The 24669-nt window shown below is 41.0% G+C and overlaps 3 protein-coding genes across 5 annotated transcripts in view; 2 read left to right on the top strand and 1 right to left on the bottom strand.

Moving 5' to 3' along the window:
• mtcl2 (microtubule crosslinking factor 2) overlaps positions 1 to 1571 on the top strand; it is a 55841-nt gene extending 54270 nt beyond the window's left edge. For both annotated transcript variants that reach the window (XM_028409361.1, XM_028409360.1), the window contains exons 23-24: positions 9 to 400; positions 515 to 1571. In XM_028409361.1, the coding sequence (XP_028265162.1) occupies positions 9 to 400; positions 515 to 640 (518 nt within the window). In that variant the 3' untranslated portion in view covers positions 641 to 1571. The remainder of the gene's footprint in view (positions 1 to 8; positions 401 to 514) is intronic.
• Positions 1572 to 9465: 7894 nt separating this feature from the next.
• dnajc16 (DnaJ (Hsp40) homolog, subfamily C, member 16) lies at positions 9466 to 14812 on the bottom strand. Of its 2 annotated transcripts, none has more exons than XM_028408926.1 (15): positions 14658 to 14812; positions 14290 to 14461; positions 14148 to 14214; positions 13460 to 13784; positions 13197 to 13381; positions 13000 to 13104; positions 12703 to 12861; positions 12496 to 12626; positions 12236 to 12419; positions 11794 to 11973; positions 11637 to 11713; positions 11468 to 11548; positions 11297 to 11386; positions 11045 to 11215; positions 9466 to 10953 (listed from the first exon to the last, which is right to left on the bottom strand). In XM_028408926.1, the coding sequence occupies exons 2-15, from the start codon at positions 14454 to 14456 to the stop codon at positions 10500 to 10502; spliced, it is 2376 nt and encodes a 791-aa protein (XP_028264727.1). In that variant the 5' UTR covers positions 14457 to 14461; positions 14658 to 14812; the 3' UTR covers positions 9466 to 10499. The 2 variants fall into 2 exon arrangements, with proteins under 2 accessions (XP_028264727.1, XP_028264728.1); XM_028408927.1 differs by having other exon boundaries at positions 14290 to 14449.
• casp9 (caspase 9, apoptosis-related cysteine peptidase) lies at positions 14810 to 24546 on the top strand. The gene is made up of 10 exons (XM_028408929.1): positions 14810 to 15366; positions 21388 to 21598; positions 21678 to 21761; positions 21840 to 21901; positions 21982 to 22158; positions 22237 to 22326; positions 22432 to 22579; positions 22656 to 22844; positions 22927 to 23036; positions 23407 to 24546. The coding sequence occupies exons 1-10, from the start codon at positions 15235 to 15237 to the stop codon at positions 23509 to 23511; spliced, it is 1308 nt and encodes a 435-aa protein (XP_028264730.1). The 5' UTR covers positions 14810 to 15234; the 3' UTR covers positions 23512 to 24546.
• Positions 24547 to 24669: the final 123 nt, after the last annotated feature.

The following is a 24669-nucleotide window of genomic DNA, read 5'->3' as shown; positions in this document are numbered from 1 at the left end:
CGGGTCAGGAGCCAGCCAGACTGCCAGTCCAGCTCGACATCCCCCACCTGCAGGAAAACCCTCTGGGGTGGCTGTCTGTGGATCTGACCCCGGCTCTCAGCGGTACGGAGGCCTGGTACAGGAGTTCTTCAAGACCGTCTGCAGCAGCCGTGGCCCGGGAGTGGTCGCCGTGGCTGCAGAGAGAGCTCTGGGTTACAGCAGCATGGATGAAGCCAAGCCGGAGTGCGTGGCAGTTGGTGCAGGTGGACACAGTGCACTGGCTGGGTTCGGCGTAGGCAATGACCACGTGACCCGGATTGTTAATAAGAGGTTTATGAGACAGACAGCCGGAGAGGAGATGGTCAGCATCATGGGAGGAGGGAAGGACATGGCGAACAGCTCCGTTGCTTCAGGGATGGAGGTGAGACCCACAGAATTAAATTATTCTAGACTTCAACCAGTCAATTGACTTTTTTTAATTCCCATTTTATTTAAAAAAAAATATTCATACATGAGCCACTTTTCAATTTCCCAGGATGCACCTTGTGACTGCGCCGCCCAGCCTCCCTGCTTTCCACGATCATCCAGAGCAGCCACTCGCCATTGCAAGCACCGCCCACAAGACTCAGCAGAGGAGAAGGGGGACGCCTCCAACGAGTGACCACACCTCTAACTGCCACACACATGGGCGCACACAACACACTTATACACACAAAGCAATACTGATTCTTCAGACGCTACTGCCATGTGTACACTTTCTCACATCACATGTACATACGCACCTACGAAACTGCACTGCCAAACATACACTGATAGAACACTGCACAGACTGCCCCACAGACCTACTGCCTCACACACACACACTTGTTTTGGACTGTACCATTCAGATGCCAAGGAGGGAGTACCAAAACTCCAACCCAGATCCAACCATCACAAAGCTACCAGCAGGACACGCACGTACATACTTAACTAGAGTAACTCTAAGCTGAGTCTAATGAGTGAAACACCTGGACCTACTAAACATCTCCTCCAACTTACACAGTAAAAGGTACAACACGCAGACACTCAGTCATCTCCCAGCATGCTGTGGAACTAGCAGAGATGCTACATTTACAGACTGGACTGTTACAGATGCCATCAGTTTACATTTAAACTGCACACGTTACTTTGGGGAGCGGTCACCGCTGGAGAGATCCTAGGTTGTGTTAATCTGGCTCTGAAGCGCACACACACGCTGTGCGAAATCACACCGCTGAGATCGAGATTAACACAATAACATTCCAACATGGATCTAAAAATGAACGAATGAATACACTTGAGACTAGTTTACATCAACCTTTATTAGTCTAGAAGTCAAGGACTGTGTATTCCAACATGACCACACTTGGACAAATGACTGATGTTTGGACTTTGCGCCTCTATAAATGAGACCATTTTTAAAGAGCTTGTCGCGCTCCACTGTTGATCCCAGAGGTACTTCAGTCGGGGACACTTTTAGCCATGACTTGTAGATATAAGAAGAACACCTTCTTCAAAGATAGGGAGACTGTCGTTTTGATCTGAATCTGAGTAAAAGTGCCCGTTTCATATTTTTCAGATGTAGCTTCACTGATGTCAAGATTCATCCTTAAACCCTCTGAGTCAGAATGACTAGGAGTCCTGATCCTGATGACTGGCAAGAGTTTTAAAAAGAACAAAAATCATTCAGTTGTTCTTCTGTAAAGTAAGTCCATCTGATGTGGCATTTAGTCTTTTTCATAAAGGCATAATAGGACATTCCCATCCCTTCCTCACATATAAACAATATGACAGAGAGTCAGCAGCCGTTTCTCTGTTCAGGAGTTGATCATTTAAAGGCTGCATTCAAAGACAGCAGTGTAACAAGACTCTTATGTTGAAGGCGTCTTCACATGATCTTCATTTATTTTATCCACGCTCAGGGTGGATAAAAAATCTACAAACAGAATCCTCGCATTGGTGTCTGGTTTATGATCTTCATTTATTTATTTTTGTTTCAATCTTTTTGTTTGTTTATTTAATAGGGAAAGTGCTCATAATTTGGGGACAATGAAGCCACATCTGAGCTTGAACACATGTTTAACTCATTAGCCAGAACCCTATGAGGATTTATTTAGTACATTCCCTTTTTTTATATATAAGAAAAGAGTCCTTGCCAGATATAAATGTGTGTGTATGGGTTTTTATGTACATTTGGTTTGTTCAGCATTCTGGGATAATGTTTGGATGGTTTAAAAGCTGCAACAATGAAGTTCCTTCATTCTCTACTCTCTTTTATCTCACACACACACAAGCATCTGTTTTTTGGTTCAATGGTGTAGCTATTTTACGGACCTGATACGCATTTTGAAAATGTAGCTTTATAGTAAATTTTAACCGCTGTGACCGTCACATGAGTACTTAAAGCACTGAAAAGTTATGTAGAAAATAATTCTAGCTTTTTTGTTTTTTTAAATTTAATCAATTAGTAAAAGTGATTAAATGAATTAAATTGTTCAGTTTTTTTTACCTGACTATGAAAAACGTATGTAAATATAGTAGGATATCTGAATTTTTAATAGAAATATAAGGTAAATGTTATATATATGCTACATGATGAGTGACATGCATTTAAAAAAAAAATAGGAAAGGAAAAGGAAATTCAATTTAAAAAAATAGTTTTTGAAAAGGTTTTTAAGTACATTTTGTTTTTCTCCTTCATGTTCGCCTTGTCCTTCTAATCAAAGTGCCTGTCAGACCGCCTATTAGTCAGCTCACACCAAAACTAGCCTCCACACACACACTCACACAGCAGGCCTTTTTTAATGATTGTTTTCATGCACATAATTACAATCAGGCAGTACTGGAGCAACAGTTCGGTACTGTGCCACAGTGGAGGAGGGACAAAATGGTTGACATGTACAGGAGGGAAACACTGCAGTATATATATATATATATACTTTTTTATATCAAGGGTTATATTTCTGAAAAGTAAATTATTTTGATTTAGTTTTGTTTATTTTCTATATGCCTCTTTCTATTCTTTCTATTTAGTTTTCATGGTGCTATACTTAGTGTCCGGTCTGCTGTGGGCTCTTTGCTCTTTAACAATCTATGTACCCTGTAGCGGTCCAGCGTCTCTCGCTCTCTGCACACAGTTGACTCAGCAGTTTTTAAAATAGGCCATTACAGTAAGCGTTCCTGTATTTAAATAACACACTGAGGAAAACCCACAAGTCTAAATGCTGCTGTCTGTCTCCTCTCCGGCCTTCCTCTTCCCCCTCCCCATCATTGCGGGTACAAAATCGACCGCATTATAAACCCAGTCACCAAAGCTTCAAAGGCTGCTGGCATTGCTTGCCACAGGTCTGGACGGTCTTGCATGAATTTTCACCACAATTATACAACAGGTATAGTTTTAGCTGAGCTAAAACAAATAACTGCACGCATCCAAATGTTTCCCAAAAAGCACAGCTCCTTCAGTTAAAGAATCCAACGAGAACAAAAACAGATCACTTAGCCCATTTACTACCCTTCTGACTATGGCTAAATGTACTGTTTTTGTCTGTTGTTGCAGCCTTTCGGTTACATCTGGGGTATTTTTTTTCTTTGACTGGAGGCAACATCCAAACATCCACCTTAAAAACACTTGAATTTCACAGACGATTGTCAAACTGCTCTCTACTGCAGACATCTGTGTTTTGTTCCGAGTGGAGACGTTGACTCACATTGTAATTGCACACTGACTGATCAACATGTGTCAGAGATGGAAATGATCATTTTGGAAAAAAAAAAAATCTAAATCTTGAGACAAACTGGTTAAAGTCCTGTCTGCAGTGACCACAGTCCAGTAAATGACTCATTTGTCCCACAGTCTCTCCCAGTTGCTTACACACCAGGATGAATAACCACAGAGGAAGCTTCATCGTGCACTAATAATAGACGTGGCACAGTTTCAAAATTCAGAGATGGATGAACGTTTTTTTTTGCGTGTGTGTTGTTGTTGTTGTTAAAACAAACTGGAAAAAAAACCAATAAAAACACACCTGGATCAGTTCAGTTATTCACACAATATGTTCCTCATGCATTGTCGAGATCTTGGCTTCAAAATATGCATAAAGTTACTGAGATACATTGTGCGTGAAACGAAAGAGTTTACCAGACTGAGTTCTACCTCTTCTACCGAATTTTTACTCATTAAATGACACAGATCATGCATCTATAATGATCAATGATAGGAATATACTGTATGTGTCCCACTGTCTTATGTCTTACAGTCCATAAGAAGGTCACTTTAGTGCCTTTCCCTTACAAAGATGTCTTGGTTTAATTAAGATTTTAATTCAGCTCTAACATGTATGTTCATATTGTGCCGAACGATGAGGCCAATAAGTGGAATTTGTATTTTATTTTATTTTTTATTGACCAAACCTCCACATGGGTAAAGATTTAGACCAATATGATGCCATCCTACTCTAAAGAGATTGGTCTGTATTACTTTAAACTATAATGATAGATTTATTTTATTTTGTTGCTTTGTTGGATTATTGGAGTACATTTCGCATCTTTAATGCAACCTGGACATAGTTTCTATAAAATGGCGCAGTTAACGCCATGACTCCAATGTCTCTGATGTCATCGGTCAGCCGTCTCCACCTCTCCAGCCTTCCCGCCTGCCCCGTCAGGTGTCACATTGGCTCCTCTAACCCTAACCCCCCTCCCTCAGGTTATAAGTACAAGGCATTTCAGGCAATAACGGAACAGGTCACACAACATCACCAGCCAATGACAGGTCAAAACAACATGCTGACTTCCATCCCATTCATACGATCATCACTCCCATATAGGGATAATGTACATACATTCTTAGCTTGTTCATAATTTTAGCTAAACTATAGAGATCGCCTGTATATTTGCTTTATATAACCTGCTCTTGTCTTTTATATATATATATATGTAAAAGAAAATGCTGGACTCAAAGGAGAATGCGATGAAAGCCCGATTAAAATGAGTACACAATAAGGAAACGTATCCCTTTGAACAGAAGAAGGAAAAGTTTGTACTCTTGTCCCGTTTTATTTCTTTGAGAAAAGCTGAATGCCCACAGCTGATCCGAATCAGGTCGCTGTGGACGTATGAAGCTCTCTGTCCTGTTAGACACCGCACACTTGAGCATTTCTTCTGTACATACAGACAAAAAACAAAAGAAACATGGCAGCAACTGTAAAAGATGAGAACATGTGGATTTTTAAAAATAGAGGGATTTGGAGGGTGGGGGGGTATTTTTTTCTGACCTATGTAGCGAGATATTACTGCCTCTTGTTTGTCATAGAATTCACAAATAAATGTTTGATGGACTTCAAGTTGTTTCTTCTCTCTCTCGTCATATTTTCTGTTTGTTTAACTCTCACAAGCTGATAAATCTTAAGCCCCTCCCTTTCACTTTCTAATTGGCTAATTAAATAACCTGTTCTGACTTTCGCATTATCCTACAATATTTGATATATATCTGCAAAATTTGAATTAAATCTATATAAACAGTCAGTTTCCAGTAAATTACAGACTACAGACACACCTGTAGCCTATATAAAAGTCATGCTACATGTTGCTCTGTTTCACACTCTGACACTGCTAATCCAAGGACAGGGGCAGAATACATGTAGCGGCATCTCAGGGAAAACAAAAAACCCCACTTTAGATTCAGATTAGAATAAATAACTATCCAGTGATTTGAATTTGACATTATATTTAAGGTCTAATTAACCTTGATTATCTGCAGCAGATAATATGTTCTCATATTAATATTGGATGGTGGTAACCCCGTGTTCAGATGTCATGTCACATACACATCGCTGCCCTTTCTGCTGTTTATTTGCTGGCAGCAAGGTTTCCTGTTAACTGCTCACAGGTGAGGTGAATCTGATTGATGATATGGTTACCATGGCACCTGTCAGTGGGTAGGACGCATCGGGCAGAAAGTGAATATTTTGTCTTAAAAGTGAATGTTAAAAGCAGTAAAAAAGGCTTTAACAAGTTTAAGCTGCATGTTTACTGTACAAGTAATAAATCTGTGAGAAAGTCCTTGATCCACTCACTCAGGGTGGTCAACTGTATTAAATGCAGAGCTGAAATCTACAAACCTCCTCACATTAGCTGTCTGGTGTCTGCAGGTGGGTGAGTGCCATGTGGAGCACTTTGGAAGATAGCATCCTCCGGTTGGCCCGGTGTCAGCGTGAAGGGTGGACATGATCTTTCTGATGTGGGAAAGAACTGGTCTCTCAAAGCATTTCATGAATGGATGTATATGGATGTCATTCAAGTCTTTGGTTGAAGATTTTTGGGGCATGGGGGCGATTGTGTATGATTCTAGGCAGATTGGAACAGCTGATGTGTATGTTTATTTCTTTCAGCACAGTCTTCAGCATAGACTTTTTGCAGGCAGCCTCTCCTCTGTCCATGTCAAAGAACCTATTCAGGACATCAGGCAGTGCAGGGTCCTCATCTGGCAATGTCCTGTCTGTTTTGTAGAGCGTCAGTGCATTGACGCAAACCTGTCTTCCAGATGGGAGTTGTATCATGTAACCTTTTGTCCTTTATTTCAAATCTGGAGCCTGTATGTGGTAAACAAAGAGCATCACGGTGTTAAGAAGAGTACGTTTTGACTATATTGATATAAATAGTGTGAATGATTTTCATTAAATGAAAAACTGCTGTCCACAGGTGGTGTTTCAGTCCCTGTCTTCTACTTTCTCTTCCTGTCCCCAGCCTATGGCGGTGATGGTTTTCAGCATTATTTAATGTAAGTATTCAAAGTTTTAACTTTACCTGGGAGTTAAACTTCTGACATTTTGAAGAGAGCTGCCATTGCTGCATAGGCTCTTGTCATCTTTGGGGAAATACAGGAGAGCTGAAGAAGTGTCCAATCTGATTAAGTAATGTGGACAGATGGTGTTTTGTTGCTTTGAGGCTTGAGTCACACAAACAGCAGTTAGATTTCCGTCCTCTGTGAGACGGCCAAAACTTGCAGACTCAGCGTTTGATTATCGTTTTCTGTGCGGTTACATTCATTTTATCCCTTTGCTTTGTCTTCAAGCCCCATATGGCTTCAACTGGCAGAGATGTTGGTGCATTTTCTAAATATGTGAGGTAAACAGAGACGGAAAGTGAAATCTAAATGGGATGAAAAAAAGAAGAGGCCCAGATAAAGAGGGGGAAAAAGCCCTAAAATCTATTTCTCTCTAATTCTTAGTATAGAGGAACAGCGATCATAATCTTGTTATTTTACTCTTTTCCTTAGAAAAACTCCTCTTTACCTAATGCAAAGCAGCAACATCCACCAACCATCATATTTGCCTCAAATAATCACTTCAGATCCTGTTTGTTGCTGATGTAATTTAATGTAAAATGTCACAGATTTCCAAAAAGATGTGTTATAGGAGTGGGGAAAAACAGCTGGATTCAGGAAGTGACCTCTGCATAGCAACATTTAGAAACAAAGGAACCACTTCCTGTTTTGACGGGGCACCTAAGGAAAGGAATGGTTAGTGATGGAGACTGATACTCAGCATCAGATAGTGCACCATGTTTGGCTGAGAAAATTCATTAAAGTCTTTAAAATCAATGAGATCCATTCAGACAGTGAAGGTTATATGAAAAAAAAAACTCAAACAGGCGCATGAATATTTCAGCACGTATAGATTTACATGCTCCTTCACTAACAGCCTCTGTTGACTGAATGGACTTTCTTCAGTAGGTAATATAATTTGAGTTTCTTAATTTTGTACTGATGATTAATATATAAAAAAAATCTGATTTAGTGTAGCTTTAAATTCAGGGCAGTGTGACAGTCTACAGGATTTTAATAAGTTTACATCATACAGAGCAGGAGGCTGACTGCAGATCAGGAGGCACTGAGGTCAAAAATATAGATCTGAGAGTCTAACAAAGCAGAGAGAGGTGGCTACTTGTGGTTGTGATGGAGTACCAGAGGAGAAATGTAAGACCCAGTGGGACAGGCAGCCAGCCATCACATGAAAGGTGCTGCATTGATGATTGAAATCGACTCTTCGACTAATCAATCAACCACATTTTACAGAGTGCACCAGAAGTCTTTTTTAAAACCAGCAATTAAATAAAGATCACACTGATGACTTCTTTCTTTTTTTTTTTGATAATGTGCGACAGCCGAATAGGAGTGAACATTTTTTATATAATCACACACATTTAAATCATATCACTCATGACCCACCTTAGGCTGACGACAAGCACAAAAGCAGGATACAGTCAATGAGGCTCCACTAATTAAATCTGATCACAAGCAGAGGACACACATGAACATAGCATAGACAGCCTAAAGGTCTGCCAAGAGGAAGGGAGTGACTTCCTTTTTTATATAAAGCACACACTCAACACTGTCAAGTCATTATTAGCCCATATAAAATAACACAAACAGCTGACCTCATTACAAAAGCATCTGACCCAGGATTTCTGCACTGATGACAGAAACACACACACAAAATTGTGTTTGTGTTTTTTTAATGCTGCTAAAGCCTTTACAGGCAGGTAGCTGCAGCATCACTGTGTCATTGTAGCTTCACCTAAGCTGAAATAAAATAAAGTAAACCGGATAGCCTGGATAAAGGCCACCCACCCCAGTGTGGGACTGAACTTGGCCACATCATCTGTAAACTCCATGCTTGTTTTAGTTTAGTAGCTCCTTTTATTTTGAAAGTGAACTGAAGGTAAATGAAAGAAGTTAAATTGCGAAAAAAAAAAGTGCAAGTATCAAAGAAAAGCTGATGTAAATGATGTGCCATACATCATTGTAAAAAATGGGGTGTGAACTGTTTGACGTATACACAAACCTCACAAACACTGCATATGAAGCAAGGCTTCAAATAGAGTTTAGTTAAAAGTTTTACCCTAGTTTTGTGGTTACAAATACTGCCACCCAGTGTTGGGTCTTTGAAACTGCAGCCAACTAAATAAAGTCACTGAAGAAGTCCAAGAAAAAAATATCTGAATAATAATCATCATCATAATATAGTATCTATGCATTTTATTTATGAAGCACTTCACATTTAAAAAAAGAATCATATAAAAGACAAATAAAACTATTAGAAAATTAGAAAAAAGGAGACTTTATTTAAAAGAAAGGTTTGTTTTAAGACCCTTTTTAAAGACTATTAGTGGTTTGTGGAGCCCTCAGGTGTTCAGGGAGGGCATTCCACAGGCGAGGGGAAGCTGAGCAAAAGGCTCGGTCCCCAGTGGGAGGGGAGGAATATACTGAAGCTGGTGGTATAGCTTTAACTGGCGGCCTAGTGTTTCTAGCGTCCGCCATCAATGCCTTTAAATTGAAATCATAAAAGGCAACTTTGTGCTGTCAAATCACCTGACCCATTTATAATTCACATCCATTTTCACTACTCATTTATTAATCATTTCATTTGTGTTACTTTCACTTCTAATCAATAAAAACACATATCATGATGACTAATAAACATAAAACATTTTATTACAACCAACCAGAGGGTTAATGGATTACCGAGGACATCGGCAGACGTGTGTACACCCATCAGTAATGCAAAACATTCACCAAATATCTCAACATGACATAAAATACAGGTCCTACAGGTAATGTGTGCATCATTTAGTAACAACTAAATTATATAACCGCTTCTTTTTCTTTTCTTTTTTACACTTAATGTGGAGAAAACCAAGCAAGCACACACTGAAACTGAACCCTAAGATGGCACATATTTGCAGCCACATTCAAATGATGAAACATTATTATATTTGCTACACAAAGCTGATTGCTAACTGAGGGAGTTAAAAACATTACATTAACATTAAAAAGACCAAAAAATAATAATAATAGTAAAATAAAATCTTCTGCCACCAAATGATCAGGGAAGAACAGGAAGTAATCCTTGAGGTCCGGGTAGGGGTGAAAGGCATTGTCATGACAGCTGTACGCTATATTGCACAAGAATGTCAGCATTTTAGGACATAATTAATAACAAAGAAAACAAAGAGCTAAGATGCATAAAAAGTCAAATAAGTCACTTTCATGCAGCGTCTCTATTCACAGTATTTGTCAATGAAGGCTTTGTAAATCCATCCAAAATGCCTCGCGGGGGATGGATGATGGGTTTGTGCAGCTCAAGGGGTATTTTTTTGTGCTCAACTGTCACTGTCCTATTTGAAAATGAGCGCCATTATCCTCTTACAAACTAGTCTTGACAGACCGTTAGCGTGAGTGATGTCCACGAATGCAGAAGAGGACAGGTGTCCACAGTGATTTGTTTGCTCTTCATCAGGCTGTAGCAGAGAATAAGACTAACAGCATTTGAAAACAGCATGCGATGACAGTAAGAGGTAACGCTAAAAAGACCCGCCCCACATTAGTCGGACTAAAGTTAAGTTTATAATATTGACCCAACTTAAGAGAAATCTGTACCTATTAAATATCTCAAGTACAAAAAAGGCAGCTTTAGCCTAACCTCCATGACAGTAGTCTTGACCTATTTACCGGATGTGATCTTGTCTATTCCTGGCCAAGCCGGGATGTAGTAGCGAGGCAATGTGCCTTCCATGAGCCTTTCCATCCACAGCCCCAGGCGGTCCAGTTTGTGGTGGATCTGCAGGGTGGATATGGTGCGAGATCGATTGGATTTGCGCGGCGGGTGGTCGTCCCTGGAGCCGGACCTCGACCTGCTCCCTGAAGCGGAGGCCCCTTCATCCTCAGATGACTTGCTGTCAATGTCTTCCCCAGTGTACACAGGCTTGAACAGGCACAGGTATTTTTTGTGGCCATTGAGCGCCATGACATAGCCGGTGTAGTCCGACTTGCTGTTTCCGGCGTCTTCCTCGTCTGCATGACAGACCTGCATGGCTTCCTGGGCGTATTGCAGCAGTGTGCTCATCCACTCGCTGTGCTTGTCAATATTCAGGAAGGAGAAATGCAGCGTCAGGCTCCTAAGGAGAGTCCATAAAGAAGAATGAAGATGAAGTATCTTATAATGAGACAGTTTACTATACACACAAGCTCATTCGTTGTTAATCTCACCCTGTGAAGGAATAGACCTCTTTGGCAAACTTGCTGAGGAGGATGTTTTTGGAGGCGTCGCTGAGCACCAGCACGATGTTCATGTGTCCCGGCCTCAACTTTACCAGATTGCTGAAGTAGGTGATGTCCGTCAGCTCGGTCACCTCCACAAAATTCTTCTTGGGAGGCCGACTAAAGATCAAAACACAAATGAAACCTTTGACACATAACGGTAAATCTGCCACTCAAAGCAATATAAAATGAAACTCTTGCCTTGAAGCATTGCTGGTCCCTGATGACCCATATTCTGCTTTAGCTACATCCTTTGCCTTTGGTTTTGTCTGCTTATCTTCACTGGAGTCACTAAGAAAACATACAAGAAAGTGACTTTTTTTTTTTTTTTTTAATTAAGGAAAAGTGAAACGGTATGTAAAGAGGACTAACCTGAAGGCCTGGATGACCACAGTTCCAAACAAGATGAACAAGGCAGAGAAGATGAGGGACAGGAGAGGCATCATCTCACGCCTGGACGTCATCAAGACATAACATTTACTTCCTACTTGTGTTTTTCCATATAACATGTTATAGAAGGTATTGGTTCAGTTACACGTACCAGTTGTTATGCAGAATGTCATCGATGACTTCAGAGAGGTAATCGTAAGATGCATAAATCAAACGGATGACAAACATCTACAGAGTGAGGGGTATTTGTTGTGTTTAGTAACAGGAATGGTTACAAGTTGTAAGAACAATTCAGCAGTTGCACATACAGAGGCAAACTCGTTGTTGAGTTCGGGCAGCATGGCGTCATGAATGAGGATTGATGGGTCCTTCTGAAGACGTGCCAGCTCCTCCAGGAGACGCTGTTTGTCTTCCTCGCTGCCGTTCCAGGCGGTCACCGGCTTGAACAACGCCTTCCCTGCAGTGTTACGCCGCTCCAGGATAACCACCTGCACGCACAGACCAACGCATCAAAACCGGAATTAGTGCCTTGTGTTTGCACAAGTTCTGTCTGTCAGACTCATAATATAAACAACTAATTATATGGGCAAAAGTATGTGGACAGCCAGCTACTGCATGTATTTGCAGGCTTCCTGGTTTCCCGTTCTGCCCATGAGAACCTGATGAGGTCAAGACAGGCAACATCACACCAAACTACGAAGATCACTTCTTCGATCTTTTTTATGTTAGTAGTTGGATGTGGGTGTGTACCTGTGGCGACGACTGCGCGCTGTCCTTATTCTGCATCAGGATGTCGCATAGTGGTTGCTGTCGCTGTTGGTACACGTAGGCAAACCTCACAACTTCCCTGGTGTTTGTGGAAGCAAATGAGAGAAAAGCCTGGTTCCCAAAGGAAAAGGTCTCTTCATCACCGGTGATCAGCAGGACGCAGTATCTAAACGGGAGGAGAGATGTTTCAGATTAGAAAACACAGATGTCGCGTGTAAACAGATCAGATTGGTGTCTCTTACTTCCTGCGTCTGTGAAACTGCTTAACAGGACACAGCTCGTCAAAGAGCTTCTGGTTGACCAGCCGTGGTGCAAGAAGGAACTTGTTGTTTGACATAAACTCGTCAATAATTTGCTTTTTCATCCCTTTGGCCTGCAGGAAAAAAGACAAAGTTTTTTAATGTGTAAATCTGTCTAAAACAGAACTCTTATATTCACACTTGGTTTACCTGTATAATGTCAGCAGGCTTGTCGATGTTCTCTTTGAAGACCAGCATGGTTGGAGCGTACGTGTTAATATTAAACTGTTTTTGCAGATTGACCGTCTCTGACAGGCCCTGATCCACATAGCCAAACTGCAAGTAGTCTTTGTAAGCAAAAGCTGTCAACTAAGAACATAAGAAGAGAAATACAATTAGGATGAATAATTAGTCGAAAGTCGGCCTACTAAAAGTTAAAGGCTAAAGAGCTTGTGGCTAATCTATACATTGTAATTCTATGTTTGAGGCATCAGCGACAGAACTTACCTTGTACAGCAGAGGAACTGCAGGCACTTGGTCAAACAGGAGCACATGAGGCTTATTGAGCTCGTGCCAGCTGTTCAAGAACTGCAGGTCATTCCTGTCAGTGACCTGAAATATGTAAACAACGTTTTATTTTTGATCACTGCAGCTTTGTTTATGCTTGACGAATGAATGGTCTTTCTTTTCTTTCAGATATCTACCCGCTCCACAAGTCTCTGAGGAAGAAGGTCTTCCACAAACTGCCTCAGGTGCTCCTTCGCTACTGCATAATGGAAAAATGTCACTTTCCCACTGATGACTCCCAGTATTGACGGGGTACGATGGGCACCGAGGTGATTGGCTAAACGTCTCTCATAGCCGACATCCACAACGCCTATCCCAACACCTGCAGAGACGGGATATCAACCTCATCAATTGTGTGATTTCATGGCTGCTAGATAAGATTTAATGGTTTAAACCAAACCTAGATTCTCCATTTCCTGCACCACATCTTTCCACACGGGCTCGATGTGGATGCAGCTGAAGCACCAGTCAGAGGTAATCTTTATCAGGTACGGCCTCTTGTAGCTGTCGGGCACCACCTCGTTGACATACTGGTTAAAGTGCAGCGTGTACTTGCTGTCAGCAAAGTCTCTGTGGTTTTTGCTGTTGAAAGGAAAGTTGAAGAAGGACTCGTCGAAGTAAAAACCGTCGTGCCGATGGCCGTGGCGACTGTTGCCATATGGCTGGGTGTCGTCTGTTTGTCCATAACGGTCGTAATTGGCACGTTTATTCTCACTGGACAGGATCTAGAACAAACAGTGATATGAAAGACATGCTCCTCTTGTAAATACAATAATGTTAAAAGCTTTTGTTTACACCATATCATAAAGTAGAACCATGCCCAGTCATTGTATAATAATGTGGTTATATGAAGCCAACTTGCTTGACTTTCTTTGAGAGAAAAGTCAGCTAAAAAAGGTGATTTCCCTGCCCACCTTCCACATTTAGAGATGTCTCTTCTAAATTTAATACTTTAGTCAGCGGCCATCTTTGTTAAACTGGAACAAGCATCTCTACATGGAGGAGGTTGGACCTCACTTTGCACTTTGTAATAATATTGTAATGTGAGTTGAGTCATTATTAATAAATCCTATTTTTTTTTTACTAACCTCATATGATTTAGTTATCTTTATGAACATGTCTTCAGCACCTGGATCTTTGTTTTTGTCAGGGTGCCTTGAAATAAAGAAGAAGATCATTTAGAAACAATGTAAAGTTTATAATATGAAGTCATAATGAGAAGGAAATTACCATTCTTTTGCCAGGCGCTTGTACACCTTCTTGATCTCAGCCTGACTAGCACTCGTGGTCACTCCCAGTATTTTGTATGGGTCCATCTCTGGTCCGGCATGGCTCGGTCCAGACAACAGTACAGAGAGGACCAGGACCAAAGCCAGAGACATCTTTGACCCTGCCATCACAGCTACATTTAACACATCAAAACAGCTGTCAACCAACAGTAACAGCAATGAAGATGCTACATATACTGAAAACTGAAGTGCAATATGCTAACTACATTATGCTAGGAGAGCTAGATAATACTATCATAATCCTGCTGATGTTATTAGGCTGTGACATTAAAGGCTTGGTTGCTACAGCTGTTTCACAGTGTCAGCCACCTGCAGTAGATGCGGTCAGCTGCCACTACGCCACATATCCGGGGCAGGTTTCCGCTGTCTGCTCCTGGTTACAAAACGTAACGGCGGTGCTCGCCAGCATCAAACGCTCCTCCATGGCAGGCGGAGAACCTGCCGTTGCTGCTGCTGCTGCGGAGCAAGGGGAAGCCAGTGGCTAAAGGAACTCTGGGAGATTGAGTTTTTTTTCTGACAGCTTTCATTTTGTGCGTTCGGTTTCAATTTTGTCGCTCTGCGAGTTGTAGTGTGTGAGCGTGTGACCGTCAGCTGCTCGTGTAACTGGGACGAGCAATGAATTAAATCAAACCCACCCTGCTTTTTCATGGCGGACCAATCACAGACAACGGTGATGTAAACACGGAAATAGAAAGTGTAACCGATAAAAAAAGGAAACTGATAAAGACACTTGAACAAGGTATTGTGTTTTATATTTCATAGCCTGCAGATTTAAGGCTTTTAGCGTATTGACTGGCCTGCAGTCGTAACATATATATGATAGTTATACCTTTATGCTACTTCCGTGTCATATTTACAACAAATGGTTCGTGCTGAATGAGGAAGAATGGAGGCAAAACATAAGAAGATACTTCAGCGCAACAGAACGAACCTGGTCAGAGACTTAGACCCGTCTACGCTTTACGATGGGCTTCTTGAAAAGGGTGTTTTCACGCAGGACATGATCGATGAGATAAAGGTAGGTCACTGGTGTATTTACAAAGACTTAGCTAAACACAATAGCTTAGCAAACAGCTGTGTCTTATCAAATAACGTATTCAATACTACAAAAGGGCATTTCCTGAAGAAAATGCAAGTTTGATTGCTGCAGCTGAAGCATTGCTTTGAATGCTGATGTGAAGGATTGCTCTGAATTGCTGGAGAATCAAAGCAATTCAGAGCTTTGTATGCCTCTGTGTGTCAGCATGTTACCATGGTAATAGCAGAGGAGACCTCAAAAACCACTCCAACTTTGAGAGCCTGGCATGCAGAAATGATTTGGTATTAGAAAATTTTGAATACAAGTTTGATAGAGCAGCATCTAATGAGCGTTTTAGACTAAAATGGAGTCTGTAGCTTGAAATTTGTAGGAGGAGAATTGGCAGATGACACTGAAATTGCCTAATATTTGAAAAACTATAATTTTTTGAAAAAAACTTGAAGTTGATCCGGAATGTCCTCTGTGAGATGAACATTTTGATAGCTGAATGGCTGAAATTGACCAATGTATGCTAAAGATACGCTGTGCCAAAAACCCTATGATTAAAAACTTGCTTGTCGTTCACACTCAGCCTCTGTGGATAATAGGTCCGTCTGGGCTGGACATCATCCCCCTTCCACCACAGAGATTAGAGTACCATTGCCAACTAGTGGTGCATCACAGTGTTGGGGAAATGTTTTATTTTCATTTCAGTAGAACAATTTCATATTTTAAAAAGCACAGAAATGTTAATAACAAACTATTATAGTATAGTATAGAAGTATAGAAGAACATTTATCTTAAGTCTTAAATCTGATCACACAAGAGTTTTGAAGTGTTTAGAGGAACATAGAAAAGCTGGACAATATATTGAAACTAGCTGCAGTGATGTCAGCACAACAATGAACAGGTTCTAACAGTGTCTTGTCCTTCTGATGGTGTGACTACATTTAAAACAAATTACACATTTAATGCCCCAGTTTCATCGTTCATCGTTGAGTTCCATTAGTACTGATGGTTTCTTTTGAGCTTTGTCTCTTTCTTTTGATTATAAGAAAACAAAGTGAAACCAAACAGATGACAAGAACCCCTCCTACTATCAGTCCAATGATGAGTCTTGTCCATCCTCCTGTGTCTGCTGGTGAACTCAGAGCTGGTCTGTCAGGGTGTGTCTGAGCAGCAGCTGCTGTAAAGCAGCAGTCCCCAACCTTTTTTGCACCACGGACCGGTATCATGTAAAACAATACTTTCACAGACCGGCACAGAAAAAAATAAATAAAAACAAAGTGCATAAACAGACAACTTACTCTTATGCTTAATTAGTGGGAGCCTTTGAGCTTTCTCAGCAATGAGGCGGTCCCATCTGGGGATAATGGGAGACAATGACACCCGAAGTGTGTTTCTCATGTCCAGTCCACTCCGTCATTTTGTTTTGGCCTTCATTAATTGCTTCTGTCCTTCTTGTTCATGTTTTCTTCTTTCAAAAAACTCCATGGCTTGTCTTTTAATGCAGGGTGCTTGGTCTCATTTGCGAGTCTGTCGCCACATATCACTCAGAGCGGACTTGGTGTGTGAGAATCACCTGTTGCAATAAATCCGTATTTTAAATAGGACTCCTGATATAGTCTTTTAAATGCGGGTTTCTTTTTCTTTGAAGGGGTATGCTCCTCTTCTTCTGTCTCCTCGTTAGGCCTTTTCCCCTTTCCGAAGAAGCTCTCCAAAGACGTTTGTTTTTTATTCATTTTTGCTGCTTGTGGGCTTAATTTTGGGGTTCCGTATCCCGTGACCGAGACAAGCGTCTGGGCAGGTGCTTAAAGGCACAGGCAGATGAATCTGGTCGATTTATAAATGAAACAGCTTTCAGACTCAGATGATGAATAATATATGTTTTGCTCAGTCTTTCTGTGCGGCCCGGTACCAAATGACCCACGGACCGGTACCGGTCCCCGGCCCGGTGGTTGGGGACCACTGCTGTAAAGGACAAAAAATGTGAGTTGAGACTTGTTGGTGTTTAAATAAACATGTGGGCTGTTTAAATTGAACCTGGTGCTGTCTGTCTGTACAGAATATTATATGTTACAGTTAGAAGAACAGAAATCAGACAGTTCTCAGCAGACAGCAGCTTTAACTTACTCACCATAGACTGTGAGGTCACAAGAGGAAGAACCAAAACCAGAAGCTGTCCACACTGCACACACACACGGACCAGAGTCTTCAGTCCTGAGACTCAACAGATGAAGTCTGATTTGTCCTTCTCTGAGGGCGTCTGTGTCACTCTTGACTCGTCCTGAAAAACCTTCATCCACAGACTCTGAGAGCTCAACACCAGCATGGACCTGATACAGGACGGATACTTTCTGTTTGGTTAAATGATCACAGTGGACATGAATGTCCTCAGTCTTAGTCTCAGTGTCTGTGGGGAATGTCCACTCCAGTGTGATGTCATGGTTCTCCTCTGCCTGATAGTAGCTCTGTGTCACATTCACTTTAAATGCTGCTGCTGAGGAAGTGAGGATGAGGAGCAGCAGGATCATCTTCTCTCTGTGAGAGGACACACAGGTAAAGAGTCATCATCAAAAAATCCTGCTGTGTCTGTCTTTTGAAAGTGTTCTCTAAACACCTTTATTGCTCAGAGTCATACAACAATTAAAGTTCTGAGCTGCACTCTCACTCCTACAACAGCCTGAGTAGGAGCACCTACCTTTGATCTCAGGAGTCTCTAAAGAGTCTCTCTTTGAATAAACGCAATGAAGTTGCACTTATCACTCACTACTGTTTGTACTCACCACGAATCTGACTATGAAGAAATATGTTACTAAGATGTTAGCCTCCTCTGGAGCTGTGTTTCTCGTTCTTCCTCTCTGATCCTTCTGTTCACCGCGTTTAGTCCAGTAATCACGCTAGAGATTATTTTCCGTTAGGACGCCTTTTGCTTTGCACTTCAGGCAGGTTTGTTTCCACGGAACTCCCCAGATATAGGATCAAAGGTATACCTTTGATCTTTGACAATAACTTCCTGTGTCAGCCTGTCACCATGGTAACAGCCCTGCCTGCCTGCCTGTATCTATGGCAACCTGAATGGTTATCAACTGCCCCTAGCTGCAGCTCTCTCTGTCCCCCTCCTAATGCGTTTCCAATGTAAAAACACCCTCTAAACAACTTCTGTTTTTGTCCAAACCAAAGCCTTCAGTCAAAAAATATGGACACAGCCAGAATCTCAAGATGTTGCTCTACAACACAGTATAATATTTATGTCTATGATGTCAAACATACAGAAGTAAATGCTTATTTTCCGATTCTGGAATCAGAGCTGCTAATTCCAGCATGTAACCCTTCTCCTTATCCTTAACAGATCATCAGCCAAATAATACCATCTACTGTAACTTTAAGTAGACAATAGCTTCCTCCCAGCGTTTTCTTTAAGTTGAGTCTAACATCAATTTAACATCATCACCAAGAGCTCTACCGTCTCTACAGTCCCTGGGTTTGCAATTCTCTGGTCTCTCTATCACGCATAGTGGAGTTCACCCCAATACGCACAGACATAGACACACACACACGGCATGTGCGTAAATGCGCACGACTCTCTCTCTTTTTGAATAAAAGCGATGAAGTTGCACTTATCACTCACTACTGTTGGTACTCACCACAAATCTGACTGTATGAAGATATATGTTACTAAGATGTTAGCCTCCTCTGCAGCTGTTTCTCGTTCTTCCTCTCTGATCCTTCTGTTCTCCGTGTTTAGTCCAGTAATCACGCTTGCGATTATTTTCCGTTAGGACGCCTATTGCTTTGCACTTCAGGCAGGTTTGTTTCCACAGTACTCCCCAGATCAAAGATCAAAGGTATACCTTTGATCTTTGACAATAACTTCCTGTGTCAGCCTGTCACCACGGTAATAACCCTGCCTGCCTGTATCTATGGCAACCTGAATGGTTATCTACTGCCCCTAGCTGCAGCTCTCTCTGTCCCCCTCCTAATGTGTTTCCAATGTAAAAACACCCTCTAAACACCTTCTGTTTTTGTCCAAACCAAAGCCTTCAGTCAAAAAATATGGACACAGTCAACATCACAAGATGTTGCTCTACAACACAGTATAATATTTATGTCTATGATGTCAAACATACAGAAGTAAATGCTTATTTTCCGATTCTGGAATCAGAGCTGCTAATTCCAGCATGTAACCCTTCTCCTTATCCTTAACAGATCATCAGCCAAATAATACCATCTACTGTAACTTTAAGTAGACAATAGCTTCCTCCCAGCGTTTTCTTTAAGTTGAGTCTAACATCAATTTAACATCATCACCAAGAGCTCTACCATCTCTACAGTCCCTGGGTTTGCAATTCTCTGGTCTCTCTATCATGCATAGTGGAGTTCACCCCAATACGCACAGACATAGACACACACACACAGCATGTGCGTAAATGCGCACGACTCTCTCTCTTTTTGAATAAACGCGATGAAGTTGCACTTATCACTCACTACTGTTGGTACTCACCACAAATCTGACTGTATGAAGATATATGTTACTAAGATGTTAGCCTCCTCTGCAGCTGTTTCTCGTTCTTCCTCTCTGATCCTTCTGTTCTCCGTGTTTAGTCCAGTAATCACGCTTGCGATTATTTTCCGTTAGGACGCCTATTGCTTTGCACTTCAGGCAGGTTTGTTTCCACAGTACTCCCCAGATCAAAGATCAAAGGTATACCTTTGATCTTTGACAATAACTTCCTGTGTCAGCCTGTCACCACGGTAACAGCCCTGCCTGCCTGCCTGCCTGTATCTATGGCAACCTGAATGGTTATCAACTGCCCCTAGCTGCAGCTCTCTCTGTCCCCCTCCTAATGCATTTCCAATGTAAAAACACCCTCTAAACAACTTCTGTTTTTGTCCAAACCGAAGCCTTCAGTCAAAAAATATGGACACAGCCAGAATCTCAAGATGTTGCTCTACAACACAGTATAATATTTATGTCTATGATGGCAAACATACAGAAGTAAATTATTTTCCGATTCTGGAATCAGATCTGCTAATTCCAGCATGTAACCCTTCTCCTTATGTCCATCGCAGATATGGCAAACAACAGCTCATCAGCCAAATAATACCATCTACTGTAACTTTAAGTAGACAATAGCTTCCTCCCAGCGTTTTCTTTAAGTTGAGTCTAACATCAATTTAACATCACCAAGAGCTCTACCGTCTCTACAGTCCCTGGGTTTACACTTCTCTGGTCTCTCTATCACGCAGAGTGGAGTTTGCCCCAATATGCGCAGACACACACACACACGGCATGTGCGTAAATGCGCACGACTCTCTCTCTTTTTGAATAAACGCGATGAAGTTGCACTTATCACTCACTACTGTTGGTACTCACGACAAATCTGACTGTATGAAGATATATGTTACTAAGATGTTAGCCTCCTCTGCAGCTGTTTCTCGTTCTTCCTCTCTGATCCTTTAGCGTTTTAGCTTTAGCTCTCTGATCCTTTAGCGTTTAGTCCAGTAATCACGCTTGCGATTATTTTCCGTTAGGACGCCTATTGCTTTGCACTTCAGGCAGGTTTGTTTCCACAGTACTCCCCAGATCAAAGATCAAAGGTATACCTTTGATCTTTGACAATAACTTCCTGTGTCAGCCTGTCACCACGGTAACAACCCTCTCTTTGAGTAAACAGGATCAAGTTGACCCGGAACGTCCTCTGTGAGATGACAATTTTGATAGTTGAATGGCTGAAATCGGTCAATGTATGCTGAAGATACGCTGCGCCAAATAACGTACGGAAGAAAAAGAAGAAGAAGAAAGAAAAATCAATGTGTCTTTTTAGAAACATTTTGAAATCATTTCGTACACATCTTTATTTATGTATTTATTTATTGAAGCTAATAGGTTCTAAAATATATTTAATGTTGTATTTATTTAGATATCCATTTTATTTTTCAGAATATAATTTAATTTAATTTTTTTGTAATTTCCTTTCAATTGAAATAATAGTCCATATTGACTGTGTCCTCTTCCAGAGCTCTGGCACCAGACGGGACCAGGCCAGGCAGTTAGTCAAGGACCTAGAAACCCGCGGGAGTCGGGCCTTTCCGTTGTTCCTGGAAAGTCTCCGGCAGACCGGTCAGCACAGTCTGGCAGAGACTCTGCAGGATGGAGCTCCAACCATTCAGGTGCAGCCTGCAACACCTACTCAGAGTGTCCGGCCTGTTGTCCAGCCTCTCCCTGTCTGTAAGTGTGTGACGATGACAACAGTGCATTAAGCTTACAATAATTTTATGAATTGATCATTCATGTGCTTTGTTTCTAGCATCTCCAATGGATGTTGATAAGAGAAGCAAACATGTTGTCCCTGTTTATCGGGTACAGCAGCCCAGTATTACTCCTACTCCATGTAAGCTCTGCAATTCACTGAAATAACAATAACAGTCTGATAAGCAATGCTTAACATGAATTGACTTTTATGTCACAGCACCAGAGAGGGAGTACTTCAGGCCGAGGCCACAAGGCAGAACGCGACGGGACAGTCTTCAGGTAAGTGCATTTCATTGTATTTCATTTGATTTGACTTATTTTATTTCATAACATTCTTCCTGTTATCGTGTGTATCTCAGTGTTATAAAATGGATGCCAGCCCGTGTGGTCGTTGTCTCATCATAAACAACGTGGAGTTTGAAAACAAGAGTCAGCTGAGCAATCGAAAAGGGTCTAACATTGACTGTGACAAGCTGGAGAGAAGATTCAAGGCGCTAAACTTTTTCGTAGAAGTGAAGACTAACCTGAAACAAAAGGTGAGAATCATTTCTGCTGCATGCCTGACATACACTGTATGTGTTTAATTCTAACACTTATCTCCATTTTTTTTTTAGCAAATCAAACATGAACTGTCAGCTTTGTCTAAGATGGATCACTCACAATATGACTGCTGTGTGGTCATCATATTGTCACATGGTACTGAGGTGAGGCATCATCCTGTGCATAGTTTAAAATCGTAACTATTCTCTTTTTAACCTGATTGGATTTGGATCATGTAAGGTGATGTATACTTATATTTATGCTATTAGGTGAGTCACAACCGCTTCCCTGGTGCTGTGTATGGCGTGGATGGACAGTATGTCCCAGTTCAGTACATCACAAACTACCTCAATGGCCAGCATTGCCCATCTTTGCAAGGCAAACCTAAACTTTTCTTCATCCAGGCCTGCGGAGGAGGTAACATACAAACACATTGTCTAATTGTTCACTGTAATGGATCATGTGTAAAACATCTTTTCCTTTTGCTCTCAAGGTGAAAGAGACACCGGATTTGAGGTGTCCCCAGATGAGGTTGAACCATCCGGTGGTGGATTGGATGATCAGACAGACGCCATTCCCACTTCATCCAGCAGCGACTCATTGAGCCTGTCTGACGAAGTGGATGCCAGAGCCACGCTGCCCACCCCGAGTGACATCTTGGTGTCTTACTCAACTTTTCCTGGTGCGTTTGTGATCATTTATTGTTATCTATCAGAACTTAAGTGAGTCATCTCAATGCCTCTTTGACCGTTTGACAAACACAGGTTACGTCTCCTGGAGAGACACCCAGTCGGGCTCCTGGTACGTAGAGACACTGGACCACATTCTTGAGGAAAACTCTGTCACAGACGACTTGGTCACAATGTTGATGATGGTGAGCGCCTCTTATTTTATCACCTGGAGCCCTGGTGAAGCTTTTATTAGTTTGATTGCTGCAAGCCATTCATCTATCAAAATGTTCATCTCACAGACTTTTTTTTCAAAAAATTAAAATTTTTCAAATATTAAGCAATTTCTGCATCATTTTTAACATGGGAGTCTTTGGGAGAGCCCTTCAACGAGGGTCATCTGCCAAATGTATCACCTCCTACAAATTTCATTGCTCTGATTCTCCAGCAATTCAGAGCAATCCTTCACATCAGCATTCAAAGCAATGCTTCAGCTGCGACAATCAAACTTGCATTTTCTTCAGGAAATGCCATTTTCTAGTTATTTACTGATTTTCTTTTTTCATTCTTTTGCAGGTTAATAACGAAGTGTCCCAGAACTCTGCAAAAGGACTCTACAAGCAGATGCCTGGTTCCTTTAACTTCCTCCGCAAACTCCTCTACTTCCAAACTCAAACATAGCAGGAAACAGTCAGGCAATGATAATGTACTATTATCATTATTAATGTTATTATCATTACTAATGTGGTAATTACAGCGCTAAAAAAAAAAGTCGTAGCATTTTTTTATGACGATTGTAAAAAAATGATAGTGAAATCATATTCTTACTGTGCATTTCTACTACTTCTAAATGTTTGGCCATAATTTTAATCACTGGACAAATTTTCATGGAAATTTTTCATGAAAATTTTCTACATTTCTATTGTGTTGTCTTAGAGAGAAAATATGATAAAATACACATTGATTTTTTTTTTTTATACAAAACAGCTGTCAGGTCTATAAAATCAATACAGTCTGTGCACTCAAGATGCACACTGCTAATTCTGTCAACAGGACCCATGATGTTCAACATGAACTCTCTCTTTTATACACTGACTATAATAGAAAAAGTTATTTCACGTTGTTGAACTTTACTGCGAGCAGGAACAACTGCACAGTTCAGCAATGGAAACAAGTTACATTCTTGCTTTAAATACTTACTTTATAACTGTGCAAAACCAACCAAAAAATAAAAATTTAAAATTGAATGCTTTATTTTATATACCATTTACACACTCCTACACTTCCAGTCCATCCAATAACATTATCATAATAACATTTAAAGCTCTGACATGCAGGCTGATCTTATTGCTTTGGAAATGTTTGGCATGATTGTGCCGCATGCCTAATCTATGAAGTGTGGAGAAAAACAAAACACTTTAATTTTTTCAAGGTGTTGATTTGAAGATGAAGTACTCGGTACAAAGTTGATTCACATAGACGTGCTGAGTTTTTATGAAAATCATCTGTCCATCTATCACTGACACATGAGGTATTTGAAACTGTGGAAGTCTGATTTGGCTCCTAAATGTGAGACCTGGCAGAGGGAACTCATAAGTACTCTGCATGTAGAAAGACTGAGATATGAACTTTCAGGCAGTGCCTTCAAGTTTTTGTCATTGTCTTTTTGTAAGTCACTGAAAATCTTTATAAATAAAATGTAAAAAAAAACCAAAACACATGAGGTAAAACTATTCAGTGTGAGATGAACACATTTTTTCAGGGTAGACTTGCCAATATCCTCCAAGCTTCTCGCTCTGTGCTTCCAGACTGGAATGTCCGCCTTCCCTCCCTCAGGAG

The sequence above is a fragment of the Parambassis ranga genome, chromosome 7 (genome assembly GCF_900634625.1).
Source record: "Parambassis ranga chromosome 7, fParRan2.1, whole genome shotgun sequence".
Classification (NCBI taxonomy): Eukaryota; Metazoa; Chordata; class Actinopteri; family Ambassidae; genus Parambassis; species Parambassis ranga.
This window is presented reverse-complemented; position numbering and strand designations above follow the sequence as displayed.

Bases quoted from the DNA above. Each gene is read 5' to 3' on its own strand.
- dnajc16 (XM_028408926.1), bottom strand. From the start codon at position 14,456: ATGGCAGGGTCAAAGATGTCTCTGGCTTTGGTCCTGGTCCTCTCTGTA. The intron at 14,215-14,289 runs GTAATTTCCTTC...CTTTATTTCAAG, and splicing joins AAGCGCCTGGCAAAAGAATG to GCACCCTGACAAAAACAAAG. The intron at 12,627-12,702 runs GTAAACCAAGTG...TTTTTCCTGCAG, and splicing joins AGCCTGCTGACATTATACAG to GCCAAAGGGATGAAAAAGCA.
- casp9 (XM_028408929.1), top strand. From the start codon at position 15,235: ATGGAGGCAAAACATAAGAAGATACTTCAGCGCAACAGAACGAACCTG. The intron at 21,599-21,677 runs GTAAGTGTGTGA...CTTTGTTTCTAG, and splicing joins TGTCCAGCCTCTCCCTGTCT to CATCTCCAATGGATGTTGAT. The intron at 22,845-22,926 runs GTGCGTTTGTGA...TGACAAACACAG, and splicing joins GTCTTACTCAACTTTTCCTG to GTTACGTCTCCTGGAGAGAC.